The 19,490-nt window shown below is 31.4% G+C and overlaps 2 protein-coding genes and 1 pseudogene across 2 annotated transcripts; all 3 read right to left on the reverse strand.

The window, feature by feature from the left end:
* Positions 1-1,892: 1,892 nt before the first annotated feature.
* LOC105798937 (phospholipase A I) lies at positions 1,893-5,915 on the reverse strand. The gene is given in 12 exon segments (XM_052621216.1): positions 1,893-2,162; positions 2,246-2,384; positions 2,469-2,605; positions 2,684-2,833; positions 2,836-2,890; positions 2,971-3,135; positions 3,223-3,344; positions 3,437-3,697; positions 3,761-3,923; positions 4,031-4,279; positions 4,341-4,637; positions 5,898-5,915. Coding segments are annotated over 12 exon segments (1,917 nt in total). The 3' UTR covers positions 1,893-2,001.
* A 52-nt stretch (positions 5,916-5,967) lies between these two features.
* Positions 5,968-6,608, reverse strand: LOC128032585 (acetyl-coenzyme A carboxylase carboxyl transferase subunit beta, chloroplastic-like; annotated as a pseudogene).
* Positions 6,609-8,207: 1,599 nt separating this feature from the next.
* Positions 8,208-11,704, reverse strand: LOC105798936 (phospholipase A I). Its single transcript, XM_012629199.2, has 11 exons — positions 11,351-11,704; positions 11,036-11,248; positions 10,714-10,956; positions 10,474-10,636; positions 10,146-10,406; positions 9,925-10,046; positions 9,474-9,638; positions 9,124-9,316; positions 8,893-9,029; positions 8,673-8,811; positions 8,208-8,571 (listed from the first exon to the last, which is right to left on the reverse strand). Exons 2-11 carry the CDS (start codon positions 11,246-11,248, stop codon positions 8,423-8,425), a joined length of 1,785 nt encoding a protein of 594 aa, XP_012484653.1. The 5' UTR covers positions 11,351-11,704; the 3' UTR covers positions 8,208-8,422.
* Between the last annotated feature and the right edge of the window lie 7,786 nt (positions 11,705-19,490).

Below are 19,490 nucleotides of genomic sequence, written 5' to 3' on the forward strand. Positions count from 1 at the left end.
TAATACTTACCTCACATTTTATTTACCAAACATATAAATTAAATTTAACATTTAATAATAAATAACTTGAATTATAGTAATACAAACCGTAAATCTCCCGCTTTAGTCCTCGATAGCTTTCCCTTTTCCTTTTGATGCCGATGCCTCGGGTTCTTTGTTAGCTACAAAAATAATAATAATTTATACTATTAATTTCAACACTAATTATGATAAATAATTAAATTTCTATTCAATTTTTTCATTATTCTCAATTTAATCCTAACTAAATTCACTTACTTTCCTAATTCAATTCACACTCTATTTCCATTCAAATTTCATCCAAACTTAAATTTAACTATTAAAATTTCAGCATATTTTCCTAATTTCGAATTTTCCCTAATTTAGTCCCTAACACATAAAACTTATAGTTTCTTTTATAATTTAATCATTTTATCAATTCTAACTTGAAATTTATTCAATTAAATCCCTAATTCAACAATTTATTCAACATGAATCATGCTTAAAAAAACTATAAACTTCCAAAATATCAACTTAATTTCAGCAAAACTTTGTTTTAAAACTTCTAAATCATCAAAACTAAATAAAAAGGGCTTAATTGACTTACCAAATTAACTCCAAGCTTTAAAATCTATTTTCCCCTTTTTCTTTCTTTTTTTTTCTTCTTTCTTCCCCTGTTTCGTTTGCTTCTCTGTTTCTTTGTTCTTTCTATTCTGTTTCTTTTCTTTTGTTTTTATTTCTTTACTTTCTTTTATTTACTTTATTGTTTTAATTATAACAATATAATAATATATTTACTTAATTAATAAGTAATATATTTTATTCTTAAATACATATGTTTATTATTATTACACATGTATTTACCAACACCACCCACTTGTCTATTATCATCACTATACATTTGTCCTTATTTAATTTATTTCTTAATATAATATTTATAATATAATTAATTTAATAATATACTTTATAATTAATTTATATATTATATAAATAAATAATATAAATATCTAAGATTTTTCCCATGCCGCCTATTCTTAAGCCATTAGCTTATTTACCTATTTAGTCCCTTTTATTTTATTTTGATTTATAATTAGACTTTTACCCTTTATTCATTTTAATCCTTTTTCCTAATTACTCTTAATTAAGCTAAATTCACCTTTCTAAAACCTAATTAAATACACAACTAGTCTATTAATATTTCTAATAATTATTTCCAGACTCAGTTTACTAAGACGGAGGCCCGATATTATACTTTTCCGATGCCCGTGAACTTTGGGTCATTACATTCTTGATAAATCCAAATAAACGAACGTTTTTTTAATTCTTTTAATAATCCCGGGAATTAAGAAAAGGTCGTGTTCTAAGTTACGGAATATACTTTTCTTCTAAAGCCAAGATAGTTGAACATCTTTTAAAATAAATTTTTCGGCGTTTATTCGCGTATCGGGAATTTAAGACATTGTGTCCTAACTTACGGGACGTAATTCTTTTTCTCGATTAACGTGAAATATGTCATTTTCTCAAAATTTTTTAATTAAATAATGTTTTAACAAAGAATCGTATTTTTAAAATCTTTTTAAATTCTCAATTCTCGACACTAAGACATTAATTAATCAACTAGGTACCAATTTTGGGCGTTACGAGGGTGCTAATCTTTCCTCGTATGTAATCGACTCTCGAACCCGTCTTTCTGAATTTCGTAGACCAAAATCGTTGTTTTAATAAATCAAACTGTTTATTAAAAATAACCATTTTAGGGGGGGCCCGATCACACCTCCTCAAAAAAAAAGATTGGTGGCGACTCCCATTTCCATTTTAAAGAAAATAAAAGTCGACCCCTTTTAAAAGAAATGATTTCGACACCAAGAATTTGGATTAAATTATTTTTGAGTGTATAATTGAAGGAGCTGTCGAGTATATTTATTGTAAATTCAAAAGAGACAACATAATAAGATAGTTCCATCATCTTGTACTGATCCGACCAGACAAAGATAAAGTGTTTTTTTATTTCTCAGTATCACTATTTGCAGAGGCTTGAACCAGTGTTTCACATGCTATATTAAAGTATTCCGAATTATTTTCAATGTAATCTTTTGTAGCAGCTTCCAACTTCTGCCAAACTGCTGGATCAGTCTCGTCCAGCTTCATGTCACAACGTTCATCCACTGCAACATTATATCGTATACCAAAACTTCATTATCAAGGATTACATTCGAATGAAATTATGGATACATCCCGGGATTCTTACCTGGATTGAACCGAAAGTAACGGATCTTGGGGTGCATAGGCAACAATGTATTCAGTGTTTCCTCGACTCGGTCCACCGAGCATGCGCTCTCAATCAGCACTTGCCCTGCATCTAGATATCGCCAACCGCCTTTTCGTGCCTGCAACGGAGGAGATAGGTAACTCGTAAAATCGATGGAATGGAGTAATGGCTCATTAACCACACAATTCTGATAGGCAGTTACCTTAGTAGGTACGGAACCAGAACCAACGGAAACTAAACAGTCAATTTTAGTATCAGGCCATAGAAGAAGTGCTTCTCTCATTGAAATGATTGTCGGATTATTCGCCATTAAACCACCATCTCGCCACCGGTATACATCTATATAAGAAAGGTAACAAGCTTAGGCAAATTTTAAACAAAATTATATACTAAAAACCAGCAGAAAATAAAAAATACCATCTGAGAAATCATCTAGATAATATGGGGCAGCACAAGATGCTCTTATAGCTTGCCATAGTTGGTATTTACAGCTTCCGATAAGACCACTTTGTTTGTGGCTAACCCGAGCGGTGGTTCCTGAACTTTCAGATGTCGGCTAACCCGAGCGGTGGTTCCTGAACTTTCAGATGTCACACAAGGTGCCTTCGGCGTTCCCACGGGGTACTGCACATTAAGAATGTATAAATGCATACATTCTGCCATAATGGATGACAAAATAGCAACAGCAACTCTTGACCTCGAACCTGATAATTACGGAATACGAAGGGCTGAGCGGGCATAACACTCACTAAAGTCGAGATGAGACAGACTTTTGGAATGTCCTTCACAGCAGACTCGATTAGTCGGTCATCACCATCCTCATCGGCACACAAGTCCTTTAACAACCTCTCTAACTTATCTGGATTGTGCTGCAAATAGTTTGACATGGTCACTAAACATTGTCAAGTAACTCTACCGACATGAATTCGCATATGGTGAAACGAGAAAACTCATACTTTGGATCCTTTTGCAACAACTCTGAAACTTTGTGATGAGCTTTTGTAAAGTTGGTCCAACTTTTCTTTCCAAGTTGCAGAATTGTTATCCTTCGGCACAGGTTCGGAGAAAACGACTTTTCCTACAAATTCAAAACAGGATAATAGAGTAAACAAAGTGAAACTACAGCTACATATGAACAAATGGTTCATTATACAGATCATATATAGTTACCGAAATTTTTGTATATTTCTTCCAATCGGTACGCGCTCATCGACTTAATACTAAGTGCAGCAGCGTAAATGCCACCGGTTGACGTCCCACATATAAGGTCAAATAGCTCATGCATTCGTTTTCCAGTTCTGTTCTCGATCTCCTCAAGGATCTGCACAGTTGCAAGACCTTTCATGCCACCTCCATCCAACGATAGTATGCGAATGCCTCGTTTTGGTATCTGTCTCCCTCCAATGGCGCATCGCAAGCTCTCATTCTCTCCTATAAAAGAACATAATATGATGATCCCATGATGTAAAGATTCTCAAAATCCAAGAAACATACCAAGAATTGCCAAAGCACGAGCTGCAGCTTTATTTACTCGTGGCTCGGGCGTAGCCGTCAGCTGCACAAGAAGTTCCCTCAAGCCTTCGACAGCGACAAGTACATGATGATTCTCCGGACAGAATCCCAAATTCCCAACAGCTAACAAAGCAAGCCTTTGCACCTGATTGAAAGCAAAAGGTTCATTCATCATGCATAAACATAACAATTCAAGAATCAATACAAGAGAATCAATAAAAAAATATCAGAAAGTTATTATTAGTCTATTACCTCTGGGTTTTTATGAACGCAAAGTACTTTTAATGAACTAAGAACATCATTGGTTAGCATCATCTCAGCTATGGTATCTGATCTAATAGCCAATGTGACCACAACTTGCAGCACTGAAACCAACTTTTCTGAGGCAGAAGAGACCATTAAAACAGCTCCAATGGGTTGCAAGATGTCGCATTTCATTAACTTCATTGCCACGGAAACATCACCAGCAAGTGTGGATAAAGAAGAACAAGCTTGTCGGACCTGACAATATAAGCCATAAAAAAGCAGACTATGAAACAGAGAACAACAACATGGAACTTACCACATGGTAGTTGTCGTTGCTTATCATGCTAATGAGCTGCCGTACTGGTTCATCATCTTTACCAACGAGTACACGGTTCCCAAGGTCTTGGAGTATTACCTTGGATACTGCAGAGGCTCCAAAGGGATAATAAGGGAATCTGAAAATGAAAGAGAAAAAGGCACCCAACTTGTGTCCAGATGCAGCAAAATATGAAGTGTTCTCCATCTGCAACACCAACACAACACAACCAGTATTTGCACCGACTCCACCGTCGTGATCCGCCGCGATGCCACCCCTCACCGGGTCTACAACCTCCTATATTGTAAACCCAAGAATCTAGATCTTTGAGTTCGTGTTGAAGAATCAGGGGTTGTATAAATAAGGGAAATTGGAGGAAGCTAAGAGGGTGTTTAAAGATGATGGTGAAACGTTTATTTTACATTTCACGGTGATGATTTTTGAGACTGTTAAAAGTATTTGTCAATGATATCATATATGTCAAAAGAAAAAACAGAGCTTTCTTGTGGTACAAAAATATGGGTAAAAATAATTCTTTAATTCCTCTCAATTTCAATATTGAGCAAATTAGACCCTTTAAAAGAAATCAAAATAATTTAATTTTACCAATTTTAAAAGTGTGTAATTAAGTATAATTAGTCTCAAGGTTAATGATTTTCATACATAACTTTAATTAATATAATAATAAATTTAACTCTCAAAGTGCAATCATTTTATCTATGTGGCCTTGATTTAACAAATTTAATCCACAACATTTATGCAAATGTTGAGGCTAATTTTGTTAACTTTTTTAGAATTAAGATTAAATTGAAAAACATGTAAATATTAAGGGCTAAATTTGTTGTTTTACCAATCAAAATTATATGATTAATTGTCTAATTTTAAAATGATATGGATTAAATTGCTCCAATTTTTTAGGGAACTAATTTGCTTAATTTCAAAATTGAGAGGTAGGGAGGAGTTCAAAAGAACTCTGTTTTTGGAATGGAGCTTTTGTTTCTAAGTCAAAATTGTTTAGAAGGTCCTTGTACTATGTATTTTTGTCAAGTTTAGTCTTTTATGGTAATTTGATATTTTAATAGTTTAAATATTTCACATGTCTCTGTACTTTTCACAAATTTAGAATTTAGTTCTTGAACTTTTATTTCAGAAATTTAGTCCCTTTATTTTTTCGATTTCAAAATTTAGGTTCATTATTAACACTATTAATTTTTTTGTTAAATTTATTTACGTGACATTCTAAAAGTAAAAAAATCACTTAATAGCCATGTAACAAAAAATAAAGACATTATAATGAATTTGAATTTTAAAAATAATTTTAAAAGCGTTTAGTCTTTTTTTATTATAATTTGATATTTTAGTAAGTTAAATATGCCATGCTATAAGTCCTGCATTCTTCAAAATTTAAAATTTAGCCCATGTACTTTTATTTCCAAGAATTTATTTCTTCTATTTTTAGATTTCAAAATTCAAGTCCAATTGTTAACACTCAGTAAATCTTTTTGTTAAATTTATTAATGTGATATTTTGAAATAAAAAACATACTCACTTAATAACTATGTAACTTAACGACATCCTAATGAACTTAAATTTAACAAAATAATCTTAATAATGTTAACAACTGAAACTAAATTTTGAAATATGAAAATGCAATATAGGCATTGGGTTTAGCAATAATGATATCCCCCAACATACCAAAACTCGCGGTCACTCCACCAGTAGTAGGAGATGTAAGAATTGATACATAAAATAACTTTTTATTTGATTGATAATCATATAAAGTGGAAGATATTTTAGCCAATTGCATCAAGCTCAAACTTCCTTCTTGCATGCGTGCTCCTCCGGAAGCACACACTAGAATAAGAGGTAAAAAATTATTGGTAGCATATTCGATCAAACGGGTGATTTTCTCGCCTACTACGGATCCCATCTCCCCCTATAAAATGAAAATCCATAACCCCGATTGCTATAGGAATACCATTTAGTTGACCCGTGCCTGTTTGAATAGCCTCAGTTAATCCTGTCTTTCTTTGATAAAAATCAATACGATCTTTATAAAGCTCTTCTTCAGACTGAAATTCAATGGGATCCAGAGAGATCATGTCTTCATCCATAGGACCCCAAGTGCCTGGTATCAATCGAAAGTTCGATTCTATCTGAACTCCTCATTTTCAAATGATATCCACATTGTTCACAGATATTCATTTTTGAGTTAAGCAATTTCTTATAACATTGAAGCCGCAAATCCTTTGTATAGATCGAGATCATTAGAACTTTCTTTTAGAGTTAAATCATTACCATTTTCACGAGTTATTATATCGAAATTCTTGCCTTCACTGCTATTTCCACCGTTGCCGCAAATGTAATTATAAATATTAGAAAGAATAAATTCCTAAAAATAAAAATACAAGAACTAAATTCTAAATTAAGAAAAAGTACAATGAGATATTTAACCTTTGAAGTATCTCTACTTATTGAAGTATATATATTTTCAACCAATCAAACTTCTTTTTTCATTAATTCCATCAAATAATTTGATTTTAACTTATTTTAAAATTGGTGAGGTTTTATAGTTAGACAAATATTATATACTTTTTTAAATATGAAAAGAAAACTTTGTAATTATAAAAAAATGGTACAATGTATATGTTACGTTTAGAAAAATAAGTGGTAAGAATTTATTTGTAACAAAATAATGGTAAGGAAAAGGGCATGAGACCTTTGAACACATTAATTATTCAATTTAATATTTATGATAATTAATTTAGAATAGAACACCAAGTTGGGTTGGGCGTTTAATGTTAGATTCATTGGTCTGCAAAAACTTTCTTCTTGCTTTATGGAAAGGTAAGGTTGAATGAATGGATGAGACAAATTGGCTGGTTGGTTGGTTGGTTGTTGTGGTAATGGTGTACATTAATGTGCTTTGGAACAAGTAAATAATTGTGTGGGTCTAAATTTGTAAACTTAATCATTCAATTGGGTCTGATTTGAATTTTCTTTCCGTTCAAGTTAACCAATGAATTTAACAATTATTTTCATATTGAAACCTGAACTTAATAATTATTTGGGACATAGATTTTAAGATTTTCAAAGAGAATACTAAGGACTAATTTTAAAATAAATAAAAGTAATTATCAAAAGTAATTTAACCTGTAGCTCAAACCAAGCCAAAACCTTTCCTAAAATGGGATTTAGAACACTTAAAATATTGGTGATTAAAGTTTTGCATGAGTCATGATTTTGGAGTTTAGTGTATCCCAGTTTTGTTGATATCAAAAGCTAAAAGGTGAACTTTAGTAAATAATTTGCATTATTTAAATTTGTGTCGGATTTAAATTTAGAATCTTTATATTTCAATTATTAAAGAAAAATCTTTTCTAGCATTCCCTTTTACCTATTTTATTTTAAACATGAATTTAAGAGTTAGGGTTTAGAATTTTATAAAATGTATTATTTAGAGTTTTAGGGTTTTATAGAAATTATTAATGTAATTTTAATAATAAAATACAAATTATCTGTATAAAATTTTAATATTAAATATTAAAAACTGCTAGAAAAGATAAATTAATGGCTTGGATGTATCATTACCCATTATTTATTACCAAAATTTCCTAAAAGAATTATTTATTTTCTCAATTTACTATTTTAACAAAAATTCCAGCTGTTCATTACGATTTGGATTTTTTTTCTTTTATGAAAATTCTAATATTTTGAATGGCCTTAATGATACAAATTTATTTTTGGAAAACACAAACACAGTTAGGAATTTTGAATATGGTGAATAAAAACCATGATTATCCTAATCATAACAAAAGGATAATATTATGTGACAGGGTACATAACTTCCAAAAACAAAGTTACCACTGATTTAATTCAGAGTTTCTGCAAATATATATATATATATATATATATATATATATTACTGCTCTCATCTGATTCATCACAAAAAGGTCTCAGATGTTTTCTTTCTTATTCCCTCCATCTTCATCTACGTAATACGATTTACAACATTTATATCTTTTACACTGTAACAACAAAATACATGATTGGTTGAGATTTATATTTATAACTCTCTCCACTTATGCATTTTTAATGGGTGCAAGAAGTCTTTCACAAGCATCCTTGAATGTTTCCGAATTGTTATCGATGTAATCCTTCGTTGCAGCTTCCAACTCTACCCAAATCGTTGGATCCGTCTCATCCAGCTCCATGTCACATCGCTCATCGACTGCAACCAGGGACATCCATTTTACACATAATTATTCATTTTTGCCCAGGGTTGTAATGAATCTCGAATGCGGAATGGTACAAGGAAGTAAGAATTCGTACCTGGATTGAACCGGAAGTAATGGATCTCAGGGTGCATAGGTAACAGCGTCCTCAAAGCTTCCTCTGCATGATCTACAGAGCATGCACTCTCAATCAGCACTTGCCCTGCATCTAGATATCGCCAACCACCTTTTCGAGCCTACACTGGAGATACTCATAAGTATATGGAATGAAGTAATTGAAATGTTAAGATGGCACGCACAAAAAGAGAAAAGGTTACCTTGGTAGGAAGAGAGCCAGATCCAATTGAAACTATACAATCAATTTTAGTATCAGGCCACAGAAGTTGTGCTTCTCGTATGGAGAAGATAGTTGGATTGTTTGCCAATAGAGCACCGTCGAGCCAACGGTATACACCTATGTAAAACATATCTTAACTTAATATAAAGGTTGAGAAGCTTAGACATACTTAAAAATTAATTGTTAACATAATCGAGCAGAAGAAAATTACCATCGGAAAAGTCATCAAGATAATACGGAGCAGCACAAGATGCTCTTATAGCTTCCCACAGAAGATGTTTACAACTTCCAACAAAAGCACTTCGTTTGCAGCCAACCTGGGTACCCGTAGTTGGAGATCCTAGCATAGTGGTTCCTGAACTTTTAGACGTCGCAATAGGCACCTCGGGCTTTCCAACAGGGTACTGCACATTAAGAAATATAAACATATAAACAAACTACTACATCTACTAAAATATTACCATATTGAATGATAAACTAGTCTACTTATATCTAGAGGGCAAACATAATATACTTGAACTCAATTAGATATTATCAAAAAAGGAACAGTTGACCTCAGACCTGATAATTGCGGAATATAAAAGGTTGCGCAGGCGTAACACTCGCTAAAGTTGACACGAGAAAAACTTTCGGAATGTTTTTCACAGCAGTCTCAATTAATATGTCATCACCATCCTCATCAGCACACATGTCCTGTAGCAACTTCTCTAACTTTTCTGCATTGTGCTGCAATACTAAATGTTAAAAGTGTGTTGCTGAAAGAAAAGGCTATTTTGAAAGGTGAACAAACAGGCATTTGAAGCATCGACCTTACCATGCCAAAATACCTCTAATAAAAATAAGAAATAAGTTGCAGCAGGTGTGATCACAATGTTTGGGATATAGTTTCATATAATTATTCATCCATCTTCATGCACACATGTACATACATTTTCAAGGAAGACATGAACGGAACACTAGCAGTAACAATAAATAAGCACAAATTCAAATACAATAGAGAAGAGATTCATACTTTAGATCCTTTTGCAACAACTCTGAAACTCTGTGATGAACTTTTATAAAGCTGGTCCAACTTGTGTTTCCAAGTTGCGGCTTCATTTTTCTTTTGCACAGGTTCAGAGAAAACAACTTTCCCTACAAAGTCAAAACAGGGAACACTATAAACAAAGTGAACTACAACTATATATACAGTGTTGATGAATAATGATTCTTTATGCAGAGCCATATAGTTACCAAGATTTCTGTATATTTCTTCCAATTGGTCCGAGCTCATCAACTTAATACCAAGTGCAGATGCGAAAATGCCACCCGTTGAAGTCCCACATATAAGGTCAAATAGCTCATGCATTCGCTTTCCTGTTCCCCTTTCAATTTCTTGAAGGATCTGCACAGTTGCAAGACCTTTCATGCCACCTCCGTCCAACGAAAGTATGCGTATGCCTGTTTTCGGGACCTGTCTCCCTTTAATAGCACGGCGCAAGCTTTCGTTCTCTCCTACAAAATAACATAATACGATGATCCTATGATCTAAATATCCCCAAATCAAATCCAAGAAACATACCAAGAATTGCCAAAGCACGAGCTGCAGCTTTATTTACTCGTCGCTCGGGTGTAGCCGTCAGCCGCATGAGAAGTTCCCTCAAGTTTTCAGAAGTGACAAGAATGTTATGATTCTCTCGGCAAAAGGCCAAATTCCCAACAGCTAGCAAAGCAAGCCTTTGCACCTGATTACACATATAAAAGGCTAATTATATGCACAGCCTTTAAATATAAGAGAATCAATTAAAAAGCAGAAAGTTACCTCTGGGTTTTTATGGCCAAACAGTATCTCTAATGATTTCATAATATCCTTACTTAGCATCTTATGAGCTACAGTATCAGACCCAAAGGCTAGTGTGACCACAACTTGCAGCACAGAGACCAGATCTTCAGGGGAAGGAGACCTCAAAACATGTTCAATTGGTTGCATGATGTCGCATTTTATTAACAACTCACTATGAAGATTACCAGCAAGATTTGATAAAGAAGAGCAAGCTTGTTCAACCTGACCATAAAAAAAAAATGATAAATTAGAACAACTTTGATAAATCACGTGAAAAAAGAACAACGTATATGCAACATACCGAACGGCGATTGCCACTGTTTAACATTCTTATGAGCTGCCTCACTGACTTCTCATCTTTACCAACAAGTAAACGGTTCCCCGGGTCTTGCATTATTAGCTTCGACACAGCAGAGGCTAACAATGGATGATAGGAAGTAGGAGAACGGAAAATGAGGGAGAAAAAGGTACTGAGCCTGTGCTTAGATGCAACAAAATATGAACTATTCTCCATCTGCAAACACAAACAAAAGAAACAAACACTTTTGATTATCGATTTATGCATAAGCATACAAACAGAAAAGAAAAAGAAGCTAATATTTGTTTAACTTATTACCTTTTATGAGACTAAGCTTTCTTCAAAATCACCTCCAAAACGATGGCTTCACTTCACTCTTTCCACATACAGCATCCTCTCTTTCACTGAAAATCACGCGCCGCCGTCATCTTCCACCTCGAAAAACCTCCGATCGCAACCTCGAAAACCGATCCCTCCGTCGCGAAATCCCTCAAGGAGGTGTTAAATAGTGCGTTGGCGGCCGTTGACGACGACGCTTCCGACGAAAATACTTAAAAAAAGAAAAGAAAAGAAGAAGCTTTCACTGGGGACGGCGATTTTAGCAAAGGATGAGAAAGAAATAAAAATGAAAATGGAGGAGTTTAGTTCGGAAAAAAGAAGGCTTTTGCATTAAATGTTGAATGTACTGATTCCCACTTATAATAAAAACAAATCAAAATTATGATCTGAGGGATGCTGTCACTCACTTGTGTTTGGTAAGACAAATCTGTTTAGTATCATCCCACATTCATTTTATTATTATTACGTTGTCCATCTCCTTTTATTATAATCCCTTCAGTATTTGTTATTATTTTAATTACCAACCAATTAAATTTTTTATAAAGTTTTTACACTTTTTCGCATCTCGACTAATATTTTAACGATTCAATTATTAAATTCATCGTACATGTAAATTTTCGAAACGCTATCTCTATTGTATCGATCTAAATTACTATATACATATATTAATATTTATTAAACAGTTCAAATTTTTTTACCTAAAGTAAATAGTTATAAATTTTTACTTTACATCGAATTTGAAATGCATAATCGGTTTGAATGAAATATAAATTATAACAATTGGATTGTTAAAATGTTAATAGTACAAAGAGGTATAAAAGAGTGTTGTGGCACCCCACATTTGGCTCGGTCGCCAAACTCAAATGCGAGGCGTTATATTCTGTTACCAGAGCAACTCAAACTGTCGTAATTAATTCCTTCAAAGCTAAACAGTGAATGTGTTATAATTTCATAAAGTTTCGTGTTATATAAGTGTAGTGCACTTGATTTAGGTCTAATGAGCTCACTTATATTGACTCGAGGTCATATAAGGTTAAACACGAAGTCAAGATACACATTTTAACTCAAATTGTCAAAATGAAAAGTTATGTCTCGAAACATATCTCTTCTATTTTGAATCTCTAGTTTCAAAGTGAGTTGCCTCAAGACAATAAAATTCATGTATGGAGACAAGTGGAAAATTACCTTAGGGTTTTATTAGTTTACTAATTAGTTTGGGTAATATTTATAGATATTTTACTTATTTTCTTGTGGAATTAGATATTACTTATTCAAATAATATTTATATTCAAATATTTTAATTTTTATCTATAGTTGATATGGGTATTAACTTTTAGATATTCATCATTTGAATTCATATTTATTATACGAAAAAGTAAAGTGAATATTAACTCTCAATATCCATTAAAACAATGATACATCGTAAAATAAAAATATTGAAGGACATCAAAATAAATACTATTAACTTTGTTTAAACATAATTAAATATTAATTATATTTTTATTGGGTCTTGATTTTCAATTTTGGATTTTGAATTTTAAATTTTGGGTTTTAGGTTTTGATTTTTGAGTTTCGGGTTTGATGCTTTTGTATTTATTTATATTTAATAATTATCATTAATATTTTTAAATAAATTTATTTATATTTATTTTAAACCCTTCAATATATTTTTTGTTTTGCACCAGTGATAATGTGGCATCTTATTATTAAGTAATGATGCTTGAAACCTATCGTCAACAATGTATCATTTATTCTCCTTTTAAATATGTTGAATTTCATATTCAAATAAATATTTAACATCTAAATAAACAATTTGGCTAATACAATCTACACTATTAATAAAACTAAAATTAACATGCTTAAGAATTAAAGCTGTGTTTAATAAATTTATAAATAAATTCTTTACCAATACACTAATAATGATCCTTGAGTAAACTTAAAAAATTAACTTTTAACATAGAATATTTTCTCTTACCTAATTTGTGCATATAGATAATGTCACAAAGTTACTTTGGTATTACAAGTTAGCTCGACATTTAATTTTTAAAATACATAATTTTAATATCAAAATTTTCTTTTCACTAACTTGATAACTTTTTGACGCTATAGAAAAAGGTAATAACATGATAAATAATTGAAGTGCATTTAATATTCTTAATATTATATATTTACCTATTTCAACTTTTTTACTCACAAATTAAACTATTTTTTTATTTTAGTTTCAGATATATTGCATATGTGTTGTGTTTATTATTAGTTTGAAACAATACGTTTTGTCATTTATTATATATTATTTTAAATACATATTTGAATTTAAAATTTATGATTTCTACACTGATAAAATTTTTAGTATTAATAATTAAAATATTTCTAAAAAAGAAGTATAGTTATGTAATAATGTGGTGATTGGAATCTAAAATGTAATACTTTATTTGGACTCATGAGCTCACGTGTTCTCACCCTTTTTTTTTCTTTTACGCATTAAACTGTGTTATATTTTATATATTTAGGTAAACTACATCTTTAGTCTCTAAATTATAGGTAAATTTTCATTTTGGTTACTTTACTAAAAAAGTTATAATTTGATCAATAAAGTTTTCAAAATTGTTATTTTTTGGTCAACCGGTTAGTAAGTGACACTTTTTAGTTAGTTTAATAATAATTTTAGTTCCCAAAATTTATATTTTATATTAATTTGACCACGATTCTATATAAATATTATAAAATCCTCAAAATTATTTAAAATAAAAATTCTAGAAAAACAAAATCTCCAAAATGTTGTTGAAGAACTAATATATATGAAAATAAGGAAAATTATCATTCAATAGAATCTAATAACAAATTAAAAACAGAACAAAAAAAAGTTAGATCATTACATATTTCCTCAATGTTTTTCAAACCAAATTAATAATATCTTCAAGTCAAGTTCCATGCCTCAAAGAACATCTAGAACTAATATTACAGAGGCTTATAAAATCGACTATGAAGTCATTTTCTAGCAAAAAATACAAAATATGCCACGAAATTTTTGTTCAAACTCAATTCAAAATTTTAATTCATTAAATTTATTTTTCAAAACCCAAATTGTAAAAAAATGATATTCTAAATTTTTCTTTTCTTATAAGAAAAAGTTATGTGAAGAAACAAAAGAGGTAAAAACATAGAACCAATAATTTTGTTTAATGCTTTTTAATGTTTTTAAAGATGAGGTATTAGAGATTTTATATAGGTAATACAAAGAGAAAATTTGGAGGGTTTAAAAATTTTCCTTCATTTTCTCTCACTTTATTTACTTTTATTTTTTTGTTTTTAAATTTTTAAAATTTTAAAAAGTATTTCAAATTTTATCATTTACACGTAATTAAAGTAAAATTGATAGAAAATATAAAACTTTAGTAATCAAATTGTAATTTATTTTAGTTAAAATTTACGCATAATTTAGTGACTAATGATATAATTCACTCATACTTATATATAATTAAGTCCTTTCACAATGGACACATGTTCTTTTTTTTTCTTTTTCTTTACATGAGAACATTATTGGTAAATTTCAATTCCAACCCCTTTACTTTTTAGATTATAAGAATGGTTAAATTTTAATTTGATCTTTATATTTGGTTCTAAATTGAGATCTAACCTACATACATTAACTTTGACATAGTTTGATACCTCAACTTTTATAATGTTATTAGTTAGACTAAATACTTTATTCTAACTAAAATGATAATGTGAATTTTAAGAATTGTTAGCATCATTAAAATTCTTTATTAAATTCAAGTCCCTCAAAATGCCACATCAACACAAATGAATTCTAATAATGTTAACAAATAGATCTAAACTTTTAAATTCAAAATTAGAGAAACTAAATTTCTAAAAATAAAAATATGAAAATTAAATTCTAAATATACCAACAACACAAAAATTTTAAACAAATTATAACCTTTAAATTTGTACACTATATTTAATAAAAAATAAGTAGATAAAAATTATACTAATTTATATCAAATTAATTATAGAATTTTAGCACACTAAAGACGTGTTGGAAAGTCTGGCAAAAAAAAAAGACGTTGGAAAGGTCTTCAAACTGATACTTTAGCTTCAGTTAGGTGGCATTATGATTTGCGATAAATGGAAAGCCCATCGTTAGCATTCAACTTTCAAGGAATATAAATTTCTCCGCAAAATAAGGCGTATAGACTTTTTTTTTATTAATTAGGGTTTTAGGTCGTTTTTTTAATTAATTAGTTCTTTAGGTTAGTTTTAAAATTAATTAGGGAAACAGATCGATTTAAATGGAAAATTTGTTCAGCTGGACGCGCTTTCCAGCAACGGTAAAAAAGTAACTGTTTTTTGAACATTGCTGTGCCAACAATAAAAAATAAATATACCAACGGTTAAATTTTTTTTACCCTATAAATACCCCTCAAATTTCATTTTTTTCATTCACATCCATCTTTCAACTCTCGCAACTCTCTCAAACCCTTTCAAGTCTCTCAACTCTCTCGTTTTAAAATTTTCGATATTTTAATTTAAAAATATTGTTTTTAACTATCTCATTTTTATTCATTCAAATTGATTTCTCACGAATGGTCATCTCTCTAATCTGTTTCGACGACAAACATATTTTCGCCACCCAATTAGCAAAGGTAAGCTGGAAATTTAAATTTCGTTAATTTCAATAATGTTAAATTTATTTTTTAATTTGAAATTGTTTTTATTGTGTAAATAGGCGGATGGTCGTGTTCTGGAGGGCTTCACTCATAATATAGGAAAGTCTGTAATCCCTGAAATTTGTGGCCACTTGCAAGCGGCTGGATTCTTACATGCGTCTCACATGTCCGGAGGCTGCAAACTTGATTTGGCACTAATCAGCGCATTGGTGGAAAGATGGAGACCCGAAATACTCACTTTCCACCTTCCATGCAGCAAGTGTACAATCACATTCGAAAACATAGCGCTACAACTCAGTCTGCCAGTGGATGGGCTAGTCATCACGGGATCAGCGATCGTTCCAAGCAAAGTGGGCCTCTGCCAATCATTGTTGGGGAAGGTCTTTGACAAATTCAAATATGGTCAGCTATCGATGAACTGGTTGAAGGATAATTTCAACGGGCATTCTGAAGACCCTGAAGATCGAACGAAGAAGGTCATAACATAATACACCTAAGCATACATCATGAGGTTAATCGAGGGCATTTTAATGCCTGACAAATCTCGAAATTTGGTACATGTAAGGTGACTACTACATCTAGTAGACTTCAATGAGTGCGAGAAACTAAGTTAGGGATTTTCTGTATTGTCCACGTTATACTGGGAGATGTGTCGGGCCACGGTACCAAGTGCGGCGTGATCGGTGGTTATTTGCTCCTATTGCAGTTGTGGACCTAGTGGCGACTACCATTTCTATAACACCTCTAATCCGTATCCGTCGTCAGATTAGGGTTACGGAGCATTACCGTACAATTGAAAACATGTAAACTTAATATCATTCAATAACATAAAAAAATCATAAACCAATCATATACATACATTCCATCCCTAAATCGAGTCATCGAGGCTTTAATAATACTATAGAAACGATTCAGGACTAATTTAAAATGATTTGAAAAGTCTAGGACAAAGTCAAAAAAATTTAGAAACAAGGGTCACACGGTTGTGTGTCTCACACGGCTGAGACACACGCCCATGTCTCAGGCCGTGTAACCTTCGAACTAGGGACACACAGCCGTGTCCTCACCCATGTAACTCTTTGAGTTATCCCACACGCTCGTGTGCCAGGCCGTGTGTCAGGCCGTGTAACTCACTGACTTGCACCCTAAAGAACCTATCAGATGACACATGGCCATGTCGACAGGCCGTGTGTCTTATACGATTGAGTCACACGCCCGTGTCTCAGGCCGTGTGGACCTAAAATGAACCTTAAACAACAAGTCTACCATTTCAAACTTACTTAGACTCTAAGTAAACGATATCCCAACTGAAAGACCTATTCAAAGTGACATCAAACAAGCTAAAAATATGAAAAATCAACCATTAGATGTGCCTAACCAATGTATCCTTAATGAGACCACAAGTATATACCATCAACACTTACTTAAACATATTAAAATATGCCATAATTCAAGTCTAAAAACCCCATTCCCTATTAAGTCTAAAACACAACATAATTGACCATTCTCAAACCAATTTTTTTGTACCAAAATGTTATATACATCTACTATTTTAAAGTGTCCCAAAAGGACTTACCTAAACAAACATCATAAGTCCATTGCCATTCATTATCATCAAAGTATAAACATCTAAATTTTTACCATTTACATTTTCACCAAAACATCGTCATACCAAAAACTCTTCCTATTACATGCCACTTTAACCAACCACAAACAAGTACCAAAAAGACTACCAAGGTGAAGATAATAGTGTACGAGCTTCCAAACCGATCCAATCAAAGCAACAATTCCAAGAGTCCTACAAACATAAAATTAAATGAATAAGCACAAAGAAGCTTAGTAAGTTCGATAAGTAAACTCATTTGCTATCAAATACCAAATTTCCAAAGGATGTTAACCTTTATTACACCGGCAATAAGCCTGAATAACACCGGCATTAAGCCAGCTAGGCACAAAGCCTGAATAACACCGACACTAAGCTTGCTAGGCACAAAGCCTGAATAACAGTATGATTCAACACTTAAATATCATTCCATAACAGAATTTAAAGATTAAATCACTAACAAGGAATTTAGTTTAACTATACATAAGCATAAAATGAACTTACGGACTAGTTGGTAGTAATTGCAAAGCATAGGAACTACACTGAAATATTTCCTTTTCCACGATCGTCAACACGTTTGTGATCTAAAACAATAGTTTCATTCAATTAAGTACTTCTAAACTTCAATTTAATCCATAATTCATTTTTATGTAAAATTACTATTTTTCCCTTAACATTTTAACTTTCTCACAATTTAATCCTTGCTTATAACTTAAAATCTAACAATTTTAATCTAAATCCATGTTAGTCAAACATATAAGGAACCTTGAAACAACTCATAATTATCATCATTTCATAATAAAACCCTAGAATTTATATAATTAACAATTTAGTCCCTAATTCCAAAATTCAACAAAAATCACTTAACAAAACTTGTTTATTTTTCAACAAAGATTCATGATCTACCATTTAACATCAAGAACCATTCAAGAACATTCATGACATAACCCTCAACCTTTAACAGTTTTACAAATTAACCTCCGGGCTAGCTAAGTTAAGCTAAAATGATTTCAAAAACATAAAAATAATTAAAAATAAGACTTAAAAACTCACTATGCAAGGACTTATCCCTAACCAAATGCTCCAAGCTCTTTAATGGTGTTTTAGGTTTCAAATAAAAAAAAAAAGATGAAGATGACAACATTTTGTTCATCTTTTCTTATTTAGTTTTTCTTTTAATTACCAATTTACTAAATTAACCTTTTAAAATCGTTAAAATTTCAATAAAACCATGCCATGCACATCCATTAACTCTTTAAATGGTCTATTTACCATTTAAATCCTTTAATTTAAAGTTTCATATCTATTTGACCCTTTTACTAATAGAACTCAACTTTTTTATCTTTTACGATTTAGTCCTTTTACTTAATTAACTACTTAAACATCAAAATTTCTTAACAAAATTTTAATACGACCTAAATAAAATCCTTTAAACATTAAAATAATAATAAAATAATAGTTTGCTAATCAAAATTATGGTATCGAAACCATTGTTGCTATCTCATTGAAAACGGGCTGTTACAGTTTCTACATCCCAAGGTGACCTACCCATATATGTTTTCCTTGGTGACGAGGTAAACATCATTTATTAACAAATATATAGTCTGTACAGTAATTTTTTATTATATGTTTGGACTAATATATAGCTTTTACAGGTGGATATTGCCCGAGGAGTTAGAAGATATTAGGCTGTTATTACATCAATGCTTGGAAGCCGAGGTTAGTTACTTATTCTTTCAAACCAATATTAATTACGTAATGATTCGTAAAAAAATCATACATAACGATATTTATAATTTTGCTTTTCAATTTGAATGGATGTCATACACCGACATCAATGTCATAT

Source organism: Gossypium raimondii, chromosome 9 (genome assembly GCF_025698545.1).
Source record: "Gossypium raimondii isolate GPD5lz chromosome 9, ASM2569854v1, whole genome shotgun sequence".
NCBI lineage: Eukaryota > Viridiplantae > Streptophyta > Magnoliopsida > Malvales > Malvaceae > Gossypium > Gossypium raimondii.